At 36.7% G+C, this 23309-nt stretch overlaps 1 protein-coding gene across 3 annotated transcripts; it reads left to right on the forward strand.

Moving 5' to 3' along the window:
• The first annotated feature begins 7690 nt into the window (after window positions 1–7690).
• On the forward strand, window positions 7691–20566 carry LOC308697467 (casein kinase II subunit alpha). Of its 3 annotated transcripts, XM_081376732.1 has the most exons (15): window positions 7691–7833; window positions 9357–9427; window positions 11674–11753; window positions 12369–12499; window positions 13665–13776; window positions 15336–15437; window positions 15568–15618; window positions 15722–15781; window positions 16867–16950; window positions 17256–17366; window positions 17541–17642; window positions 19147–19247; window positions 19348–19496; window positions 19852–19941; window positions 20156–20566. In XM_081376732.1, exons 4-15 carry the CDS (start codon window positions 12399–12401, stop codon window positions 20272–20274), a joined length of 1182 nt encoding a protein of 393 aa, XP_081232858.1. In that variant the 5' UTR covers window positions 7691–7833; window positions 9357–9427; window positions 11674–11753; window positions 12369–12398; the 3' UTR covers window positions 20275–20566. The 3 variants fall into 3 exon arrangements, with proteins under 3 accessions (XP_081232858.1, XP_081232857.1, XP_081232859.1); XM_081376731.1 differs by lacking the exon at window positions 11674–11753 and having other exon boundaries at window positions 7694–7833; XM_081376733.1 differs by lacking the exons at window positions 11674–11753; window positions 15722–15781 and having other exon boundaries at window positions 7708–7833.
• The last annotated feature ends 2743 nt before the right edge of the window (window positions 20567–23309 follow it).

Consider the following 23309-nt stretch of genomic DNA (forward strand, 5'->3'; position numbering starts at 1 on the left):
CTTTAGCTAATGTTCTGTCAAAGTTCTCTCAACATTATGAACAAACATTCTTCCAGTAACATTAATAGAATGTTTGTTCCAAGTTATCTGGTATTTAATATTGTTCTCAAAACGTTAGCACAAAAACGTTAACTTTTTTTTCTGAGATGCTTTAGTTGGATGTTCATTTAATGTTTTTTTTTTTTTAAATGTTACTACTTGTTTCAGAACGTTCAGAGAACGTTCAAAAGCAACATTCCTGAAACGTTTGCAGAAATGATATCATTGAATGTTCCCTTAATGTTAACATAACCAAGAAAAAGAAAACATTTAGTGACGTCAGTGACCATTCAGAAATAACGGTTTCATAACTTAATGAGAACGTTAGCGAAACGTTCTTAGAACATATTTATATTTTTATATATATATATATATATATATATATATATATATATATATATATATATATATATATATATATTTACATATATCATATGCAGTTGAAGTCAATGCTTGCAATAATCACAGATGACAGCATTGAAAACCACTATTGTGGCTCTGGATTTATGCTTGTTTCGTTTCTTCTTCTTTTTTTTTAACTCTCTATATTTGATTGTCAGCTCCAAAATGTGTTTTTATATTAAGAAAGCACACAGTATCCTATATTAAAGTACATGTTCCAAAATGTGTTTAAATATTAAAACATAATATCATCTATAATGTATAATAATTACTCTATAAATTCATTTGGTGGAACCATTTTAGTGAATTCAAGCTTTATGTCTTTACAGAATGGCATACAGTACATATACAATTTACAATTTTCTCAGTGTGTGATAGTGATAATAAATCGGATGTGTTTGCGTCGTGAGAGATGTTGAGTTACCTGGTCAGCATGGCTGGAGGTGAGAGACTGGGTCCGGTGGTGTACAGTACACAGTGTAGTATTGCACATGAACTGGTCCTGTGGCGACAGCAGCCGTCAAGGCTTTTATACCTCCTCAAAGGCCATTGAGAATGTGGGAGGGGAGGGTCTCTTATTGTGAAAGAGAAGACGTGGAAAAAAAACGCTTCATCTTGGATTACATTAATTGCATGGCTTAATGTAAGGATTGATACGTCTCCTTCCCATGTACATTCCCACTGACGGATTCTCTCTCGCCTCCGTTAAAAGGGAAAATCTTTACCTCACAGTGAACCTTTTGTTATGTCGAAACGTTTCTCTCCCGCCAAAACAAAAAAAGAAGTCCTGCGAGTGGAAGGTTCAGGTGAAGCGCCATACCAATGCCAAGGTCATGATAGTTGCCCGCCCGTGACCTGGCGATCGCGCCGTGTTGACATGCGCTCAATGCTGGGGATTCCCTGGGTCACTGAGGCCAGTATTTGGGGAGAAATGCAAACCTAATTGCTCTGTAAAGCAATAGCGAGCTGGCAGGGCATAAATAGAATTTTTCCTCTTTAAAAGGTTGGTGTTGGGGAAATGGCGCTTGTTTTTTTGGCCTCTTGTTGTCCAGATGCCAGCGATAAGGTTGCTACTGATGGAGGTATTAGTGCTCAGTGCTGCGGGAGAGACTCTGGGATCTGTGTTCAGGAAATTCCACTTTTCCCCCCCTAGCTTTCCTTGAGATTAATTTTGAGAGAAAGACAGTGTCGGGTAACATCCTGGGCCAAACACATGACCTGTCGGTTTTTTAGGTACAGTGAGTTCCAGAAATGTTACCAAAAGGTCGGGAATTTACCCACAAAGGTTGGAAATCTACCCCAAGGTCAGGTTTAGACTCGGAAAGAGTTGGGATTCGAGCCGTGTGATGTAACAAAGGGACTCCGTGATGACTTCGAGATACGTTTCCGAAACTATTCTAAATGTCAACGATCGGAACAAAGCACGTACCAAAAAAAAGATAATAAAAACAAGAACAAAAGTAAAAACATGTCCATTAAGTTATGAAAATGGTTTTGTTATAATATTCTCCATAAAAAGTCGAGGTTCTTCCTTTTTTTAATCATCTTGCAAACATTATGTGAATAATACTGTTGAATGTTCTCTGAATATGTAACAAGTAGTAACATTTTTTAAATGTTAGACAAACATCCAACTAAAACGTTTCAGAAAAAAGCTTTCCATGATAGTGTTTTTGTGGTAATGTTTTGAGAACAATATTAAATACCAGATAACTTTGAACAAACGTTCTATTAACGTTATACTGGAAGACTGTTTGTTCAAGATAACCTTGCCAGAACGTTAGCTAAAGTTCTGATTCCCTGTTAGCTGGGGAAGGTTTGGTCACATTAGTGAAACTTTGCGTGTAATATACACTCCCCAGCCAAAACTATCGCTGTTTGGATTTAAATTGGCAAATCCTTGATTGGATGATTATTGCAGTGATTATTATGTTTCTAGCATGATATATGTTTGGCAACAGTTCTTCTAAGCCTAATTGATGGAGTGTGTAGCTTTTCATTTCTTAAACAACCATGTAGAAAGACACATCATGACCATTTTCCAGGACAATGTCAAGATTCATCAGGCTCAGATTGTGAAAGAATGGTTGTGAGGAGCTTGAAGAATCATTTCCAGATCTTAAATTCATTGAAAGTCTTTGGGATGTGCTGGAGGAGACTTTACAGTGAGCTGGACTCTTGCATTGTCAATATAAGATCTTGACCAAACATTGATGCACCTCTTGCGGAAGTACATGTTGTGATGTGATTTCCATTAAGAGGTGCATCAATGTTTGGTCAAGATTTGCTCTTCCTACATGGTTGTTTAAGAAATTAAAAGTTACACACTCCATCAATTAGAGTTAGAAGAACTGTTGCCAAACATATAACATGCTAGAAACATAATTATCTCAGCAATAATCATCCAATTTATTTGGGGGCCGGGCAGTGTCTATTGTCCATAGTGTTAGCGATATATGAAGCACTGCTCACACAGCAGTCACTTTCAAACCAGGCAGCTTTTTGACGGTCAACACGACAACTTTGTGTGGTCAACTTGGATATGAGCGAAATCTAAATGTTCGCCCTCACGCAAACTCACAATCGTGCAGATTCCTTTTGGAATGACTGGAGTTCGCCACATTTAAGCTGGAGTCGGCTATACTTACCAACTTTTAAAATTGGGAACATGTATTTTTAACCACTATAGGCTCCATACACTTGTCGACATGGTAAGTTGTTACAGAGAAAAACTGGGCATCATTCACTAAACGACTGAGGATCATTCACACACTACCGCCATGACTTTTTAAGTTGTTTCAAAAGCAACAAACTTGCTTGGAGAAGTGTGACAAATGAAAACAAGATTCAGCTCAAAATATCAAACATGTTTGATCTCTGACTGATGGAATCATAGTCTGAAGCTTTAAAGGAGAACTCCGGTCAATTTTAACATTGAGCTCATTTTTTTGTACATTTGGAGTGCTGTCAATACAGAGAACAACCACAAAAATCGGTGTTGCCTACACCGAGTTATTCTATTTTTAAAATTTGCACCCTGTTGACTTCAATAGGGCAAGTACTAAACCTGCTTTTAGCCTCTTAACATCCTTGATGTGTCATTACAAGTGCACAGGTCATGTGAGTGATTCCTTCTGAGTGAACACGAGTGGATCTGACTGCAGTAGATGTGAAAGAAATGTATAAAAATGATGTTATTTAAGCCAGCGCAAATACCTTTGTTTACATCCTGTTTTCGGGTGAAGCCCAAAGTAGTCGATTGCCGAGTTCACGCGCGTGATCATAGGTAACTAAACCTATGCGCGTGAACTCGGCAATCGACTACTTTCGAGCTCAATGTTAAAATTGACCGGAGTTCTCCTTTAAAAAAACATCTGGGTTGTCTCGTACAGACTGCAAATCGGGGCAAAAATCTGTGCAAAAGTCATGTAGTGTATTCCAGCCTTAAAGGGATAGTTCACCCAAAAATGGAAATTCGGTCATCATTTGCCTCAAGTGAGTATTATTCAAGATATTTTTAAGAATGTGGGTAACCAGATAGTTGATGGACCCCATTGACTTCCATAGTATGGAGAAAAAATAAATACTATGGAAGTCATTGAGGCTCATCAACTGTTTGGTTTCCATATTCTTCTAAATATCTTCTTTTGTGTTCAGCAGAACAAAAAACTTCATACATGTTTGGAACAACTTGAGGGTGAGAAAATGATGACAGAATTTTCATTTTTGGGTGAACTATCCCTTTAAATTCGGGGAAGTCGGAAATTCCACTAGTGACCGATTTCACAAACTAAGACCAAATAATCCCTTGCACGTCCCAAGCAGAGTCTCATCCGTCCGTGGACATTCGATCTGTTGGCCATTTTTCCCTTTTATCAGACGGAACTACTGCCAATGGAAATGAATGGGCCGTCGCTAGACAAGACAGGAAGTCTACCCATCTGGGTTTTACCTTTCCTGTATTTCTATGGGCGCCTGTGGTAAAGTGGAACAGGCCGCTGTGGAGCAGAACAGGGGTTAGAGTTTTGATAATGGGAGAGAGTGGTCCTGTGTAATAGAGTTACATTTGACATGTCCTCCACTCTGGTATTTAGGAGGGCCTTGCCTACTATCAAAGAAGTCCTCTGTGTGCGCGCTAAAAGGATTTTTCTCTTTAAAAGCGTAAATGGATAATTAACCGTTGAGGATCCCTCACTAGGCCACATTATGGCCGGTTAGCTGTCTTTTCAAGAAACACACTGTTGAGGGAAGTCTTTGAAAGCTGGTAAGGTCAGATTTACATGTGTATGTGAAAAAGGCCCAAGGGCACACGGGACCTCGGGATTTTCCTTTTAAACATGGAGGCTGAAAGGAAATTGCCGGAACCATGAGGTACAGAACGTACTCTCATGCTTGACGGAAAAAAAGAAACGCTCCGCGGCACTTTACATTAGGGAGTACGAGCTCGCTCGGGTTACAGGACCATCAGGACCAGTTTGAACTTAGAAACCTCTGTTTGATGTGGTTTTGGGGTCACGATTTAGAGAGAAAAGTGATTAACAAACTAAATGTTTGTATTCAAGACAAAGTTTCTAATTTTAAATTTAAAAACGGCTTCTGGAACAAGAACAAATGTAGGGAGGGCCTTGATTTCGTCCATTGGGAATTGATTGGATGGTTGTGGTTTGCTATTGGTGGATCTCATGTGAGTGACAGGTTGCCCCGCCCTCGTCATCAGAGAAGAGACGTCACTGCAAGATGGAGAAGTTATTCTGATTTAAGGTTATGAGGACACGCATTAAAAAATAATGATGTGCACGGATAAATAATTTATAATAAATGCTGCAATATTCCATAAAAACAGGAATTCTCAAAATATCATCCACCCAAAAATGTGTATTCTGTCATCTTTCTTTCGCCATCATGTCATTTCAAACCTGTATAACTTTCTTCTGCTGAACTTAGAAGATATATTGGTAACCAAACAGCTTTGGTTCCCATTTACTTCCATTATGAATAAAAGTTCAATGGGAACCGAAGCTGTTTGATTACCAACATTCTTCTAAATATCTTCTATTGTGTTCAGCAGAAGAAAGAAAGTCAGACAGGTCTGGAATGACATGAGGATGAAGAAATTATGACAATATTTATTAGGCCTATAGGCCTATATCTGTTTATCTAGCTATATTCTGGTAAAACTGACCAAAATATTAATAACTCATCTTGCACTCACAGGTGTATAGAATTTGTTGTCCAATGGAATGGACACAATTTCTTCTAGCACTGATTAGCATTAGTATGGTTCTTAATTCTGGCATGAACTAAATCTTATTGGCTATAAAAAATAAATAAAAAATAAACGTTGATATGGCCTGTCCCTACTTCATCTTTCCAAAGGAAATACGTCAAAACAGTTGGCATTTACTGTTCGCAACCCTTGAAAATATGGCATCATAAACTTTATTTCAAATTGTGACCTTGCTAGAATCATGTTTGGCATCCCTCATCACCAACATGAATGTTAATCTGTGTGTAAGTGTTGATCTCTCCTGCTTTTACTCTCTGCCAACTTGGTAAATGAACTGTCATAATTTCGAGGCAGTTTCCATTGCTTTCCATCATCATGAAAAATTGCACTCTTTGGCCAGCACACATACCAGACAGGATTTATTCAGAGGCTGATGGGATTGAATAGCTTTTTAATATAGACAGAGTATCACATGAGACCTGTCTGATGGGAAGAATAATCTGTGCACAATTACTCAGCATTTTAGCAAGTAGTTTGATGGAAGGTTTACTTCTCAGGTATTCAACTACAAAGCTATCCTAATGAATATTTCAGCAATTTCCTTAATTAAATCACATAATGGTGTGATTAAGAGCGTCAATAGATTGAGCAAAAGGGTTATAACAGACTAAACAAGTGTTACACTGTGTGATGATGCACTCAATATCATTTTAAGCACACTGAATATAACTAAATCTGTCTCTAAAATCAAATTTATACGCTGTCATGTATAGAGAGCCAGTGCTTTTTCATCCAGATGAAGTCAAATCCTATTTCAGCATCGATTAAGATTCTTCCATCACTTGCCTGTGCCCATAACCGTGGATTATGAATTGTTAAATATGTACAGATGAGTAGCTGTCATCAGGTAAATTAGCCTATAACACCAGTCCTCTTGACAGTTATCCATTAACTTGTCAGACAGGCATTCATAGCCTGCTAATATTCCCTGTACTCTATGTGTCCCACTTCTGGGCTGTAATTCTGTCATCTTAATTAATGCTGGAGAGGATGATGCCAACAAAAAGAGAGAAAGAGTTTCAAGAGAGAAAAGATCATCTTGGAATCCCACACGTTCTAAAGTCACATGGTGCTCAACGGAACTTATGATTGGCTGAAGCAATGCCATTTTGATTGCATCATATTACTGTAAGCTATCTATCTATCTATCTATCTATCTATCTATCTATCTATCTATCTATCTATCTATCTATCTATCTATCTATCTATCTATCTATCTATCTATCTATCTCAATATAATCTATACAAAATATTAATTTACATAATATATATACAAACATTTTCTTTCTCAACAGAATTTTTTTTCTTGTCCAAAGGGGGGTCATAAAATACAAAGTTGAATTTAATTTAATTTAATTGGTGACATAAAACAATAACATCAAATTGCAATGATCAAACAGCAACATAGAATAATACCAAAAATAACAAAACCATCGGACAGATACATTTAGACAGAAATTTATGAAAATCCATTCATCACATCTGGATCACGAAAAAGCTTATGCATTTATGTTCATTCTTAATTACAGAAAGAATTTTGTTTTCAAATATTGCACAGTCTACAATTATGCAAAAAAAAACAACAATAAAAACAAAAAATAATTACATTCTGTTTTCAAATATTTCTACACTTTACAATCGTGCATACAATAAAGCTACTATATATATATATATGTAGTTGTAGTTTATATATATATATATATATATATATATATGTAGTTGTAGTTTATATATACATACATATACATACATATACATACATAGAAAGCAGAATATGTACATGTAAAAAATACTTTGCACACAAACTTATGCAAATAGTCTCTATACTGTCTGTGTATATCCTTATTTCAGTCAACAAAACCATACATTTGTGGTTTTATTACCAAACTTGGTTTTATGGATGTGAAATTCGGTCAAAAATACAAGTAAATGGATCAAAAGCCTGTGCTCAACAAGAGGACAGAAATCGATCGAGCGTCAGTTCGAACGGAAGCCAATCTCAGTGCCTCGCGCCGCTGCCTCGCGCCCCCTGCAGGACTGGAGGAGCGTCGCGTCTCCTCGCGCTAACTGCCTTTGCCGCCGCCATATTAACACAGAGCTGAGAGGTAATACAAACCGCCCTTTATTTCAATACTTCGTATCAATCTATACATACTTTTAATATATATCTGAACATGAAATCATTTCAGGGACGACGAGGGGGGTTTGTATTGTGTATTATGCTCTCTTGTGTCTTTAGAAATGTGTTATGTGTAGATGATTTAACGTTAGCATGGCTGTGGCTAACGTGATGATATGCTAATGATATATAAGATTAACTCGATGATTTTATGCCTTTTAAATTGTTTAACGTTTAAATGATGTCGTAAATGTGTTTACGTGTAGATGTATTTGAAAATGAAGTAACTGAGTGATTGCGAATGTGTAAAATAAGGACAGGCTGTTAGTTTAGCTCCTAACTGATGCTCCACATCCTGATCTGAATGAGTGTTTGAGCTCCATGTCTGATTTAGGTCATTATTCTGTTATTTAACCTCTTATTACATTTTAAATCTGTAAAAAGCTTCATAAAGACTTAAAATATTTAACACCCTGTATTTGTATCGTCTATGAAGAGGCTTTAAGATTGTGTTTTAGGCTCATTGGTGGATATTTCAGTAAGACAGTCAAAATTGAAAGGGTTGAAAGCTTTATTTTAAACAAATTTTAAAGGTGCATTTGTTTGCATATGTGGTTAGAGGTTTATTGATTAAAAAAAATGTTTTAAAATTATTTTATCAGTATCCACCATCATTCTGGAAGGTGGTGAACTGGTTTGATGGTTTAATCCAGAGAAACACTCCTTTGATCCCAAAGCATAATTATTAAACCTAGTGAGATAACTATCCAGGCAGCATTTTTAGGTATCATAGACACATTTAAAACATATCTTTGATGCCCAAAAATACTGACTATGGGCAATGGGACACTTTTCCCCTGGCCATTAAGTGTGGCAACAGTGATGGAATACTTAAAATATCAAAATTGGTGGGACAACCTGTCACTCACATGAAATCGACCAATACCAAACCACAACCATCCAATCTAGTCCCGCCCTTTTTTCTTCTTCGAGAAGCCTTTTCAATATTGAATATGTATTTTTCTAATTATTTTCAAAATATAAAATTAGAGCATCTAATTATGCTCTAAAATATTTCAAATGCTATAAACTGGTCTTTGTAAGTGCAAGCTGCATAAAATAACAATAAAAATCCTATTCAATTGGTCAAAGTGTGGACTTGTTATTAATTTTAGTATGATTTAAAAAGTCCTAAATTAGATTTTAAAAGCTCTGCAAATACCCTGGTGTTTCATCCTAGTGAGCACTTAGTGCCTGAGATCGACACCGTTCTGACGGACAGATGGAGAATGTTCCCTAATGAAAGTTTATGATTGTTTTTCACTGACTCATCACTTGGTGTTCAACACAAATGTTGCTTTGAGAGGGTTTGTGCCAGTGTCCTTGTTTGGCTGCACACGACAGGTTTACATACAAACAAACACACACACACATCTGTGCAAATCAGATACTGCCGTCAGTGGCGATTCTTAAATTCTTAATGTTGTTTGTTTTTGCATTGCCTCACAGGCGTTTGGACTGTCGTCCTCTTGTAAATTCAGCACAAGATTCCCCAAGGCTGCCCGCAAGTACAATTGAAGGTGAGTGTGAGTTAAATGTCATTCGACACATTGGGGAACATGTCAAATGTGTCTGCATTATTTGTTCTGTAGATTAGATCATGTAATTTTTGCTCTGAGATACTGTAATGACTGCTGGTGAATACAGGCCTTGTGAATCATGTGATATCAGGTTCAGCGCTCTTCTGAGGCGGCAGGAATCTTTGGTGACCAAACCCAAATGCCATCTGGCAAAACAAAATTATCCATTGTTGCCGATGGTACACTCCCATGAATGTCATTTAGCATCATTGTATTTGTGTTCCAGCATTCCTGTTTGACTTCTGAAGCATTAATAAATGGAGACGTGCCAAACAACATACTTTAAACTTTCTAGTTGGCGAGTTTGGAGGACCAGGAGTGCCACTTAAAATGAAAATGAAGAATCAATTTAATAATTCAAACATAAAAAATTATATAAATAAATAACTTTTAAATGGACAAATTAATAGACATTTTTAAAGTTTAATAGGCGTTTCAAATTGAGGCGAAAGCTGATTGGTTGCTCCCACGTGTGTACTGTCCAATGGCATTTTTTAACTCGATTGACAAATGGATAAAGAAAAGCATTTGGCAAAAGGACAAAGAAAAGCATAGGCGAGTTGTCTAAATGATTAGTCGATGAATTGGTCTTAAGGAAACACTGTATAACTTGGCAGGTTTTAGGTTTACTTGACCCCGATGCATTTCTTCAGCAGCGTTTACATTAGATGTGCTCAAGTGTAAAGTTTTGTAAAAAAAGTGTGGCTATTTTTAATATGATATGCCATCTTAAAAACACAATACTACCTTTAAAAAAACAGCATGAGATGTGATGCAGTGCTAGAGATGTTCGTCTGCATGTGTATGGCTTTTGTAGCGATGCAGATACAGATATTTTGGCATGTTGCATGTCTTATATCTTGTGTCCCTAACATTTAAAGAGCAACTTCGCCGATTTTCAATCAACTCTATATTCTTACAATGTCTGTAAGACAGATTTGTTAGCGTTTTTGCGTCTTTGTACGCAAATTTAGTCTTTGCTGCTGACCTTGATGATCCAATTTAACCATAAGCAAAAATGACTTATGAAACATCACATTTGTGTTTCTTTTTTTTGTTACTGAAATAAGAGTGTTGAATTTTCTTTTCCTGCATCCTATTCTTCTACAGTACAGAATGGAAGCAGAGCTAAAAGGTTTGTTTGCGTGGCGCTCTCTACTGTACAGATGTGAATTTGCATTTCCTTCAGCCTGATTTAACAACTTTTTTTTGTTATTAAAAAACTGAAAAAGTAACGTAAAGTAATGTGACGCAATACATTCCATAAAAAGTAACAAAGTAAAAAAGTTAGTTACTTTTAGAAATGCAATATTGTAGCATGTAACTTTCCCCAATGCTGTAAATGAGGACATCTGGGTGCAGGTTAAAGGTATAGTGGAGGATCTTTCCGAATTTTAGATAAGACCCGCCCTCTCCACTTTTTGAATAAGTTTGATTGAATCACCAGAATGATTGACAATTAGGAGGACCAATAGTATAGGTGATCCACCCGGAAGTAAAAAATCCTCCATTATACCTTTAACATAGAGAAAGACTACACATTGTTAATTTATATACTTCTGACATTGTAACTAACAATGCAAAGCTGGTTGAAAACTAGCAAACTTGTCCTTTTAATGATGATATGAGCAGGCCATATGGTTTCCCTTTCAACTAGTTAAATGATATTACAGTAGTACAGACATGAGCGAAATCTAATCACACTATGGTCCTGCGGGCCAGTTAATATAGCATGGCAGACATCTTTTTATTGTAGTTATTAATATATTTTTACATTTTTAAACATTAACCCACCCGTATTGCCTTGAATGGTGTTTTCTGAAGCATAAGCGTTACTTTTGATCTTTTACACATTTGATAATGGGGTTTTCAAAAGTGGAAGTCATCATAGTTGGTTAAACTTCGATAGTGGTGAACGCAAACTACAGCAAATATAATTTCTGCGCAAAAAGAGGAAAAAATCTTGAGAGATTGATTACATTAGTCAGAAGAGAGAAAGATGTCAGTGTTTCAATGGCAACAATATCAACGCCGAAATGAAATGAAGTGGTACAGGTCAGAGCTTTTAAGTTGTTTGTTCATTATTATTGTAATGTTATGTGCTTTGAGACATGAGGTAGTTTAACGCAGCGTCTCTCGTGACGCTTTTGTTTGCTCCCTGCTGTACGTGTTCATGTGTTTTGAAGGAGGCGTGGCTTTGGAGTCGCTCTGAAGGGAGGGTGGGATCTTATCTCTCCGAAAATTGCCTACCCTACCTTTAATAGATGTATGTATGCAATTTCTCACCAAAAAAAAAAAATCCTAAATGTCTAAAATGTAAACACTTATAATAGGCTTACCATGGGGAACGAGGGTAAGAAAAATGTATTTCTAGTATGTATTGAATCATTATTTAAATTAATTTTGAACAAAAAAAAAGTTGAGTACTACAGCTCTAGTTACTTAAAATGAATAGAAAGCCAAAAAGAAAATGGAGCCAACTTGTTTTTTATTTAAATTTTTTATGTGTGTGTGTTTTCAACCCTGAAAGAATGTGCTGACACCTTTTGGACCGCGGTGGTCGAGTCTTCCTCGGTCTGCTTGCATCTAGATTAAAACTTTCCTCCATCTGGGCAGAGTTTCAGAACCTTTATCCAATTTATCAAGACAGTCAGGGGTCCGTGTCGTGGGCGGGGGCCTGTAAAGCCGAACATCCCAGTTGTAGAGTTTTTTTTTTTTTTTTTTTTTTTATCCTTTTGTTTGTCCACGTTCAAACGGGGCCACATATTTCAGGCCCCAGGCATTGCATTGCAGTCAATTTTATCGATGTGCGTTGGCCTGATAGTTCTGTCCTTGTATTGATTGGTTATTTGTGTGTGCTTGTGTTTGTATGTGTGTTCAGCCCTGACAGGCGCAGCCACACACACAGATCATGTCCGGCCCTGTCACGAGTCGATCCCGCGTTTATCCAGACGTCAACACACAGAGGCCGCGGGAATACTGGGACTATGAATCTCACGTCGTAGAGTGGGGGTGAGTGCAGAGACAGATTTATTTTTTTTAGTGTGTGATGGCAATGCCTGATATTGATGTGAGAATGATTGTGGGCTGATAGTAGACTTCTGGAATGTCGAAGATTACAAAAATTAAGTAAATGACAGGGTTGTTATCAGTCATGGAAAAGATTGGATTGTTTTAATAATGTTTTCTAAGCCTGGAAATTTCTATAATGAATATACAGTAGCATTCTAAAGTTTGGAGGCAATATATACATATATATTTGTATACTTTTACTCAGCAAGCATGCATTCAATTCATTAAAAGTGACAGTGAAGACATTTGTTACAAAACATTTCTATTTCAAATAAATGCTGTTCTTTTGAACTTTCTATTAATCAAAGAATCCTGATTATTTTTTTTTTTTTATTTTTTTTCACAAAAATATGAAGCGGCACAACTGTTTTCAACATTGATAATAGTACAAAATGTTTCTTGAGTATCAAATCATCATATTATAATGATTTCTGAAGGATCATGTGACACTGAAGATTGGAGTAATTAATCACAGGACTAAATTACATTTTAAAATCTATTACAATACAAGAGTTATTTAAAATTGTAATAATATTTCACAATTTTGCTGTTTTTACTGTATTTTTGATCAAATAAATGCAGCCTTGGTGAGCAGAAGAGACAATAAAAAAGGTAAAACTTGCTCACAATCCATAGTGATTGTTTGATTTGTTAGTGAATCGTTCTTTTGAGTTGGCTTTTTTTAACAAATCAGTGTAACAGGTTCACAGATCGCTCTCGCAAAATCGGAAAGGGGTAGGATTGTGCCAGCGCACTAATGTATTGAGATATATCACAAGATTTGCTCTTTCTCTCGCAGTGACGCTGATTCTCGATTGTGTGTTTAAGGCAGATTTAATCTCAATTAAATGCAGTTGAATTGAACAGAACACAGGGGTCTTGAGGACTTTATTGTTCATAAACACTGTGGTAATTGCAAGCTAATGGTGTTTGAGTCATTAGTTTGAACACTTTACATTATCTTATTAGTTTTCATTCAGTGGTCAGAGTTTGCAGAAGGTTGTGTGAAGTATTTCTCTGTAGGGATACAGCGCTGATGTCTTTTGTTTGTCTGGATCGGCATTTCATTTGCGCTTGTAATAACAGCTGTCGGTCTTGTCAACAGGAATCAAGATGACTACCAGCTGGTGCGGAAACTCGGCCGAGGAAAGTACAGCGAAGTGTTTGAAGCCATCAACATCACAAACAACGAGAAAGTAGTCGTCAAAATACTCAAGGTGAAGAGCGTTGTTGTTCCAGACAGCTTTAAAGGCGTTCGGTGAAGTCGGCTTGGGTTCAGGTTGGGAAGACCCGTAGACTTCACGTAGACTTCATTTTCCGAGTCGTTGACAAGAACGTATGCTGAGATAAGCCTGTTTACGTTTCGAAACCAGAAGCTGCTGGCCGGCGTTCAGATGAACGGGCGCCTGTCGAATTCCTTCCTCGCCCCCTCCTCCTCTAAACCAGAGAAAGCTCTAGATTCTAGCGATAACACCCGACGAGCTGAGAGCTTCTTTTCAAGCTAAGTGATAAATAGTTTTGAAGATTAGCGGCGTTGTCCCGTAATGTAGCCAGTCGTGTATAATGAACTTCCCCTACCTGGAGACACGGAGGATGAAGCCGCACAGATTGAGTCTAGACGCAGTTATATCAGATGTCTTTGCGTCAAACTCATCTGTACTTCAATACAAGATGAAATTGAAATTGGGCTTATTTACTTCCTTAATAATCTACCTTACTTTGGTTTGGAGCTGTGGCGATACGAGTCCAGCTTGTTCCTTTCCTTCTCAAACCCATTATCAAAGTGAAATAACCTTCTCTTACTCTTAATAAAATTATTTCTTTTTTTCTAAAGTAACCAATTCCATGTTGGTTGTGAAAAAAAAAAACATTAACCAATAACCTCTCCGCTTTTCATGATCCAATCAAGTCAAATCAGCTTTATTTATTTAGGACTTTATACAATAGATTGTTTTAAAGCAGCTTCACTAGAGCCGGGCATTGACACAAATTTCACGATTTGATTCAATTTCGATTCACAAGCTTGCGATTCGATTCAATTTGATTCGATATTGATTAATTTGGGTATATATCAGGTACACTGTCAATTATTCTTAAGGAACAAAACATGTTAAAATTAATAACTGATTTATATACAAATGTTTGAATTGCACATAAGGCAGTTTTTTTTATAATAATAACAACTTTTTAATGACACAATTATGTTTCTTCTCCAATTCGTTAAAATGTATGCTGTCATAACTTGTTTTAAATGACAGATTTATTCAAACATATCTGAAATTGAGGAGCAGGTTAAGTAAAAATATAATGAATAGTTAATATAGCGCATATATTTTTTTCAAAAATCTCCTTCATTTCATTTTTGATTAAAATGAGAATCGGGAAATCAATATTTTTAACCCAGTCCTAAGCTTCACAGTAATAAACAGGTAAAAGCAGAATCAATGATACAATTTTTTTCAAATATGATACAAATTCAAGTTCTGCTGTAAAGTAGCTCTAAAGAAGTTGTAATTTATTCAGCTCAAGTCTGTTCAGTGTTGATTCAGTTCTGCTCAATAACTGTGTAAAGTTCATCATTGAGCTCGTTTCAGTTCTCATCCGATAGTGTCAGTGCAGTCAAACAAACACAGATGGATACAATCAAATCCTGCCCTATGCTTTTCCCACTGAATATTCGGTTTAACACATTATGGAAGTTAAATGTATTGCAAATGTAGTTTTATCTTGTCTTTAATGATTTTGTGTCACGTTTTGTCGTTATTTCCACATGCAGCCAGTAAAGAAGAAGAAAATCAAGCGGGAAATAAAAATTTTGGAGAATTTGAGAGGCGGCCCCAACATCATCACACTTCTAGACATTGTCAAGGATCCAGTGGTCAGTTGGATTTCTTGAAGATGATGTTTGCTATGAAAATGTTCTGTATTATTGAGAATGTGAAAGCAAGCTTACGCAGCTTTGTTCCAAATGTGTCTTTAACTGAAGTCTCTTGTGTTTCTCCCTCAAGTCTCGAACCCCAGCTCTTGTATTTGAACATGTGAACAACACAGACTTCAAGGTAAATCAGTTCTGCTTCCTGCTAAATCAATTCTAGCACCAAAATGTAAGACAAAAAAAATCAGTTCGTTTAAACTCAACCATCCGCTTGTTCTGTCGTGCAGCAATTGTATCAAACGCTATCAGACTACGACATTCGGTTCTACATGTACGAGATCCTAAAGGTGAGTTCCTTCAGATATCATCTTAAAGCTGTTCACAGAAACTCCAGAGTATCTCAAGTCTGTGGCCACTTGTACCTAATTATTAGTTTTGTTTATACCATTTTTACTGTACCTGTATTTTCCCAATCTGTTTCAAACTCTCCCCCGATCTTATTGCTGCAGTTTTAGTATGTTGTTCATATACATTTGCTGTTAGTCAGTTGTGTGGGAATCCTGGAGTTCATGTGTGTTAATCTGGATCAGGTAAAACTGCGTCACTGCAGCAGAAAGAGCATCTGTCCACTGGCTTAACCTCTGTACCTTCACCACTCATCGCCCCGTTGCCCTCCCTCCGTTTCTCACTTTGTCTTTGATTCCCAGACCCTTTTTGTATTAGGATCAACAATCTCCTGATTATGTTATAATATTGTGAACTATTTGAATATATTGTAAAATGTACTTTAATCCTGTGATCAAAGCTGAACTTTCAGCATCATTACTCCAGTCTTCAGTGTCACATGATCCGTCAGAAATCATTCTAATATGATGATTTGATGCTCAAGAAACATTTCTGATTATTATCAGTGTTGAAAACAGTTGTGCTGCTGCTTCGTATTTTTGTGGGAAAAGGATTCTTTGATGAACAAAAAGTTTAAAAGAACAGCATTTATTTGAAATAGAAATCTTGTCAGTTTTCATAAATTTACAGCGTACTTGCCAATAAATATATATGGGGATTTTTAAACGCATAGAAGAAATTGCATTGAGATTAATATATAATATACAGCTTTTCTTTGGGTGATTTTACAAGATAAAATTAGAATGTTCTCTAATGTTTTAATATTTAATATTTTAAAATAATCTTAAATTTTACTTATGTAAATTTAAACTGAGTTAAATTTTATAGTAGATGAATTAAAAAAAATATATATATTAATTAAATACGATATTTTTTGATATACATATATTCAATCAGCTATCATAATTTTTTAGTTAAAAAAAAAAGTAATCCAGTAATGTCAAATGATTAAATAATGATTTATTAGTGAAAAGGCGTGAGAAGCCTGGAGTTTAAGTCTGGTTCTCTCTCCCTGTCTCTCTCTCAGGCGTTGGACTACTGCCACAGTATGGGAATCATGCACAGAGATGTGAAGCCACACAACGTAATGATCGACCATGAACACAGAAAGGTACTTCCCGCTCGCGTCACGGCTTCTCACTCCACACGTCTGATTGGCTGAATGATGACGAGCTCACTTGCGTGCACCAATCACAAACCAGAGATTGCTGTAGTAAAAGAGCAGCTTTGTTTGTTGCTGTGACATCAAGCACATTACTTTAAGCTAGATCAAATTTAAAAGGTCTATAATTTTCCTGCATCATCAGGGACAGTCCTATGAGATGCTGAGTGAATCACTAATTGTAATTATGAATCGTTAGTTATTCCACTGAGTTCACATCTGACCCTTGTCTGATGGTGTGTTTTCTTGTTTAGCTGCGTCTGATAGACTGGGGCTTAGCGGAGTTTTATCACCCCAGTCAGGAGTACAACGTCAGGGTGGCGTCTCGATATTTCAAAGGACCTGAACTGCTGGTGGACTATCAGGTGAGACCAGATGCAAACACGACTTTTAGGAAAGTGCTTGGTTTGTTGTTTAAGACACAAATCTTGCATCAAAAGCTTCTGTTGAATACACATGCACATACAGAAACAGTGTAACATGAAGTCGTCTGTTTTGTTTTTCTGCTTTTTGACGCTCATGTTGGTTTCGTCCCTCAGATGTATGACTACAGTTTAGACATGTGGAGCTTAGGCTGCATGTTGGCGAGTATGATCTTCCGGAAAGAGCCTTTTTTCCACGGACACGACAACTATGATCAGGTGAGACCTGCTGCTTTTAGGTCTTTTCAAATATTCATTGTTGTCTTGGCACTTTATAGTGACCAATGTTTGTGGCGTAATCACAAAAGATTATTAGAATTAATTTGCCTCAAACATTGTTGTGATCCAATTACTTTTCCCTTGAAAAAGTAAAGTAAGGGATTATTTTTAATTCTGTAATTTAATTACAGTTCATTTTGATTTAATTGCATTATATACTGTATAGACTAGAACAATTCTATAAAAAAAATAGTGGATTTAACATCAACATTTTATGTTAAATGTGTTTTTAATGTAACCTTCATCCTTCACACACTTTGGTCAGTTCAAGAATAATTGATGCAATTGTATATTGTTTATTTGAAAGAATTAAAAGAGCAGATTATTGTCTGCCCTTGTATTGTTCAACTGGTCGAGGTTGATATGGGATTTAGAAAGTAATTAGTAATCCAATACTTTCCAGAGAGAGTAATTGGTATAGTAATTTAATTACACTGTTGAAGATGTAATTAGTATCTAGTAATTAATTACTTTTTTAGTAACTTACCCAACACTGGCCTCAGATCATAGCATGGAAGACGATGAGCTTGGATGGTGGAATATGTGCTCTAATATTTCCCACAATCCCTTGTGTTCGCAAATAGAAAGATCTGTGACCGCTTTCCAATGTTATCAAGATGATGTTATATTTTCTCCCAGTGTTCTACTGTCTGTCTTTATAAATTAAAGTGCAGTACATACTTTGCATACTTATAAGTATTTGAATTATATTAATATAAAATATATTAGTGCTGCAACAACTAATTGAACTAATCAGCCATTATCGATAATGAAAATAATAATTATTATTATATATATATAATTATATAGAAATTATATAACTATATATAAAATTATAATTATAATGATTATATTATAAGTATATAATTTTCTTTGTAGGCTGAAACCTGAAAACGAGTGCATTTTAGCACTTCCGGTCTACGTTCTGAAGTCAATGGGGTTTTTAAATGGATTTGTGGTTAAATGCCTAAAATAAGGTTCATGGTGAACACAAGATCAAGATATTTTCACATTTTATTTTATAACATAATATACATCACTAATTCCCCCTTGTGATTTAAAAAAACAATAACTGGCTAAATTGTAAAAGTCTGCTTTCACAGCCTTATGTTTACAATCACGTACTTGCAAACTATTCTGAATTTATGCTTCAAAAGTTATCTCAATTTGTGTTCTCAATCTCAAAAGTTATCTTTAAAAGGTTTTCATGATGAATAAAACAGGCAAGAATCATAAACTTTTGTTGGTCACGGAACTTATTTTCTGCAATAATCCAAAAGCCATTGGAAAAATGTTTAGTGTGTGTGTGTGTGTGTGTGTGTGTGTGTGTGTGTGTGTGGAGGGAACCAGTGTAATGCTGACTTCAGTTGTCAGCTGGTTTGATCTGTTGGATGTGTGTCTGCTGCCCTCTGCTGTTTTTAACCAGTACTGTGTCTTTGTCCAGCTTGTACGGATTGCCAAAGTCCTGGGCACAGAGGACCTCTACGACTACATCGACAAATACAACATTGAGCTCGACCCACGGTTCAACGACATTTTGGGAAGGTACGTTGAGATGTGTCATTGTTTATCCATGTAATACTTTGACCTCACTTTAAGGATTTTACTAACTCTCTTTCATCGGTAATGCTCTCTCTCTCTCCAGACATTCCCGGAAAAGGTGGGAACGGTTTGTCCACAGTGAGAACCAGCACCTGGTCAGTACCGAAGCGCTGGACTTCCTGGATAAACTGTTGCGCTACGACCACCAAGCTCGCCTCACCGCCCGCGAGGCCATGGAGCACCCTTATTTCTGTGAGTGTCTTCATCTACAGACACTATGAAGATCAACTGCTGTGCTCCTCATGCTGGAGTCTAGGATCTCTTAAACCTAGTAAATAGTCAAGCAAGCAGAACCAATGTCCCAATCTGATTCAAAAACACATTGATTGCAAAGTTGACATTTACGTCAGTTATGTGATCAAATGATTGAGAAGTGTGAACAATGTCTCTGTAGGAACTAAAGGGGATTTTCTCTTCATTTGAAATAAAAGGTTTATGTACTCTATTGATTGCATCATCACTGTGCCCATATGTGAAGTGCTTTGAGTACCCAGATAAGCGCTATATAAATGTAACGATATATTATTATTATTATGTCTCGTGTCAGATCCCATTGTGAAGGACCAGGCGAGGATGGGCTCCACTTCAGGACTGTCCGCTGGATCCACTCCTGTCAGCACGTCCAGTATGATCACAGGTAGTCATGTGACTCCCTCCGGGGATCATGCTTATTGAACTGAGAATTACAAACTATAATTAAGATTACAGAAGTATTTTTCTATGTTTGAGAAACACGACGTTACTAAAATGCATTGATCTGCAGGTCTTCAAGGAGTCAGAGTGTCAGCTGATCCTTGACTCACTGCAAGTGTGTTTGCTTCTAAATGCTGAGTGTGTTTGTTTGCCTGTAGGAGGCGTCACATCCATGTCCTCGTCCCAGCCGATGGCCAACATCGCCGGCTCTCCGGTCATCTCGTCTCCCAGTGCTCTCGCCACACAGGTTCCTGCAGCCGCCGGTGCGCAGCCCTGAACAGACACACACACACACACACACACACACACACTCTCGCTCTCTCTGCCCTGGCCCACAGTTTTATGTTGAGTGTAAACAAACTAAAGAGAGACTAAACTAGGTTTCTTTTTTTTCTTTTTTTTTTTTCTTTTTTTTTTTTTCCATACAATAATTATATATTGAAGCTGGGACACAGTTGTTATGTTGCATCGGTGTCCGGCAGTCTTTCCTGATGATGGTGTCTATATAGAAGCCACTACAGTGTAGAAATTCAGAAAATGGATAATAAAATTTATTTTATATGTCCCTATTTTGGCTTCTGTTTGTTATTTGAACAATATGGATATTTGCTGATGAGATTGTTGTTCATCTACAGGTTTTTGGGGATTTAAAATGACAACATATAATTCATAGACAAATATCAAAAAGCAAGAATCATTTTCGCATTCATGCATTGGGCAGATGCTTTTATTCAAAGTGACTTGCATTGTTTTCTAAGTTTACATTATATTTCTTTTGGATAGTAATGACTCTTTCTAAAGGAACTACTAATTATTTGGATCAGTATTCTAAAGTGAAGATCCTGGTAACCCAATAATAATGACTCAAGTGTTACTAAATCCACTGGAAGGAATTACTATCCAAAACCTTACAAAAAAACTCAAAAGTTTACAATGTCTTTAATCGAAGTATCATTTTTAAAAGGAGAGTCATTGCTAGTGCATTTAGAATTATTTATACATTATGTATTATTCTTATTAAATATGAACCTGTATACCGTAGAACCGCAATATTGTGAATTATTATTATTACAATTTAAAATATTTGAATACGTTTTAAGATTTAATTTATTCCTGTGATCAAAAGCTGAATTTTCAGCATCTTCAGAGTCACATGATCCTTCAGAAATCATTCTAATATGATGATCTGCTGCTCAAGAAACATTTATGATTATAATAATTATGACCGCCGCTAGCGAAAGCGGTCATATAGGGATTGTCAAAGGGGTTTTTTTTTTTTTTTTCGTCATCTACTGAATGTTTTCGTCAACGATACCAGGGACACCGAAACACCAGGGAACATGAAATTTGGTGGGCATGTAGCCCCACTAGACTTTTACGGAAAAATTTCGTTTGGTCCCCGGGGGCCACTCCAACCCCCCCCCCCCCAGCCCCCCGCGCTGGGCCCCCCCAAACCCAAAAAATGCAGTTTTTCCTAAATAACTACCTGAACCGTGGCACCGAGGATGAAGAAATTTTTATGGTATGTTGGTCTTAAGGGCCCACATCAATCTAGCCCATAATCACTCATTTGTGATTTGCGCCCCTTCCCATAAAAAATGAAAATGCAATATTATTCTGCTTTAATCGCCCCTATCTTCAGTTGAGATGTTCAGAACTGCACCATATTTCATGTGTATGATTAACTTGACATCCTCTGGGGGTATGCTAAGTTTCGTAGAATTTCATCCATGGGGGGGTATAAAATAAATTAATTTATGTGCACATTTAGTGACTGTACACTCATCGGCCTGTAGATGGTGGTGTTGAGCGAAGGGTTGCTGGTTTAGGATGATACTGTCACTAAGGTTGCCAACTGTCCCGAATTAGGCGGGACGTCCCGTATTTTGGGCCTACTTTATTTGTCCCGTGCGTGACCTCCCGTGTCCCGTTTTTTGACAAGCTGATAAACCACTGACTGATACAACAGCAACAGCAGCAGTGCTGACCACGACACTTGAGAATGATCACTGACACCTGTCATCATCCAATCACAGCTTTTTTTAATCACTGTTTTGAGACAAATCATTGTTTGATTTGCGAACATCCTCTGCCGTCTGGTCGCTTCCGCTTCAAGCCGGACTCGTCTCGCGCTAACGGTAATTTCCTTTCACTGTCCACGTTTTGATTTCGGCTAATCAATTTTGGCGAATGCAAACAACGTGATTATTGTTCACCAGTCTAACATCCAGCCACGCAAGAAAACATGTAATCTACCTGAGGGAATAATATGCTCAAAAAACATTTCTGATTATTATTAATGTTTTAAAGCTTTTAGAAAGTACATAGAAAGCTTTTGTAACATTATCTTAACTGTCACTTTTGATTAATGTAATGCATCCTTGCTGAATAAAAGTAGGCAATTACTTTCTTTATTTTTTTTCCCCAAAAATAATCTTACTAACCCCAAACTTTTGAACTGTAAGCCTAGTGTATAATGTTAAAAAAGCTTTCTATTTTAGATAAATGCTGTTATTTTGAACTATGGTTTGTTTGTAATGTGACTTTTTCATGTATGACATTAAAATTATTTTTAGAATTAAATACATAAATAGGTTAAGCAATACAAATGTGTTTATGTCTGATAACCTTTTAAACACAAACTTAACTGCAGACACTGAAATGACGTACACTGTGTGATACAGTACAAATATTTTGAGTGTCCCTCATTTTCCTATAAATAACCACGAGTGTCCCGCATTTTCCTTTTCTGAAGTTGGCAACCCTAACTGTCACACACACACATGCAGGAATACAAACAAACGCAAGCATGCACAGACACACACCCATACACACACATATAAATCCACATGCACAGACACACACACACAAACACACACGCGCACACACATGTACGCACGCATACATACACGCACAGACACACACAAACACATACACAAACACACACACATACACACACACACAGACAGACATGCACATACTACTACTTTTTTTAGGTATATACATAAACACGCAATACAGCCAAATTGCTCCACGTCATTTATTTTTGTGGAAAGCCAGTGCAGGCCTGAGCGGCGGTCATATTTTGTACCGCCATGCGGTACATCTAGTTTATGATATATTTTAAAACAAGTGTGCTGCTTCAAATTTTTATACATTCATTGGTGAATTGAAAGTTAAAAAGAACAGCATTTATTTGTAATAGAAATCTTTTGTAACATTTTAAACATCTTTACTGTCACTTTTGTTAATTTATTGGGTTTTTGCTGAATAAAAGTATATATATTTTTTTAATTAAAATCTTAGTTAACC

The sequence above is a fragment of the Scardinius erythrophthalmus genome (assembly GCF_964197995.2).
Source record: "Scardinius erythrophthalmus genome assembly, chromosome: 10".
Lineage (NCBI taxonomy): Eukaryota > Metazoa > Chordata > Actinopteri > Cypriniformes > Leuciscidae > Scardinius > Scardinius erythrophthalmus.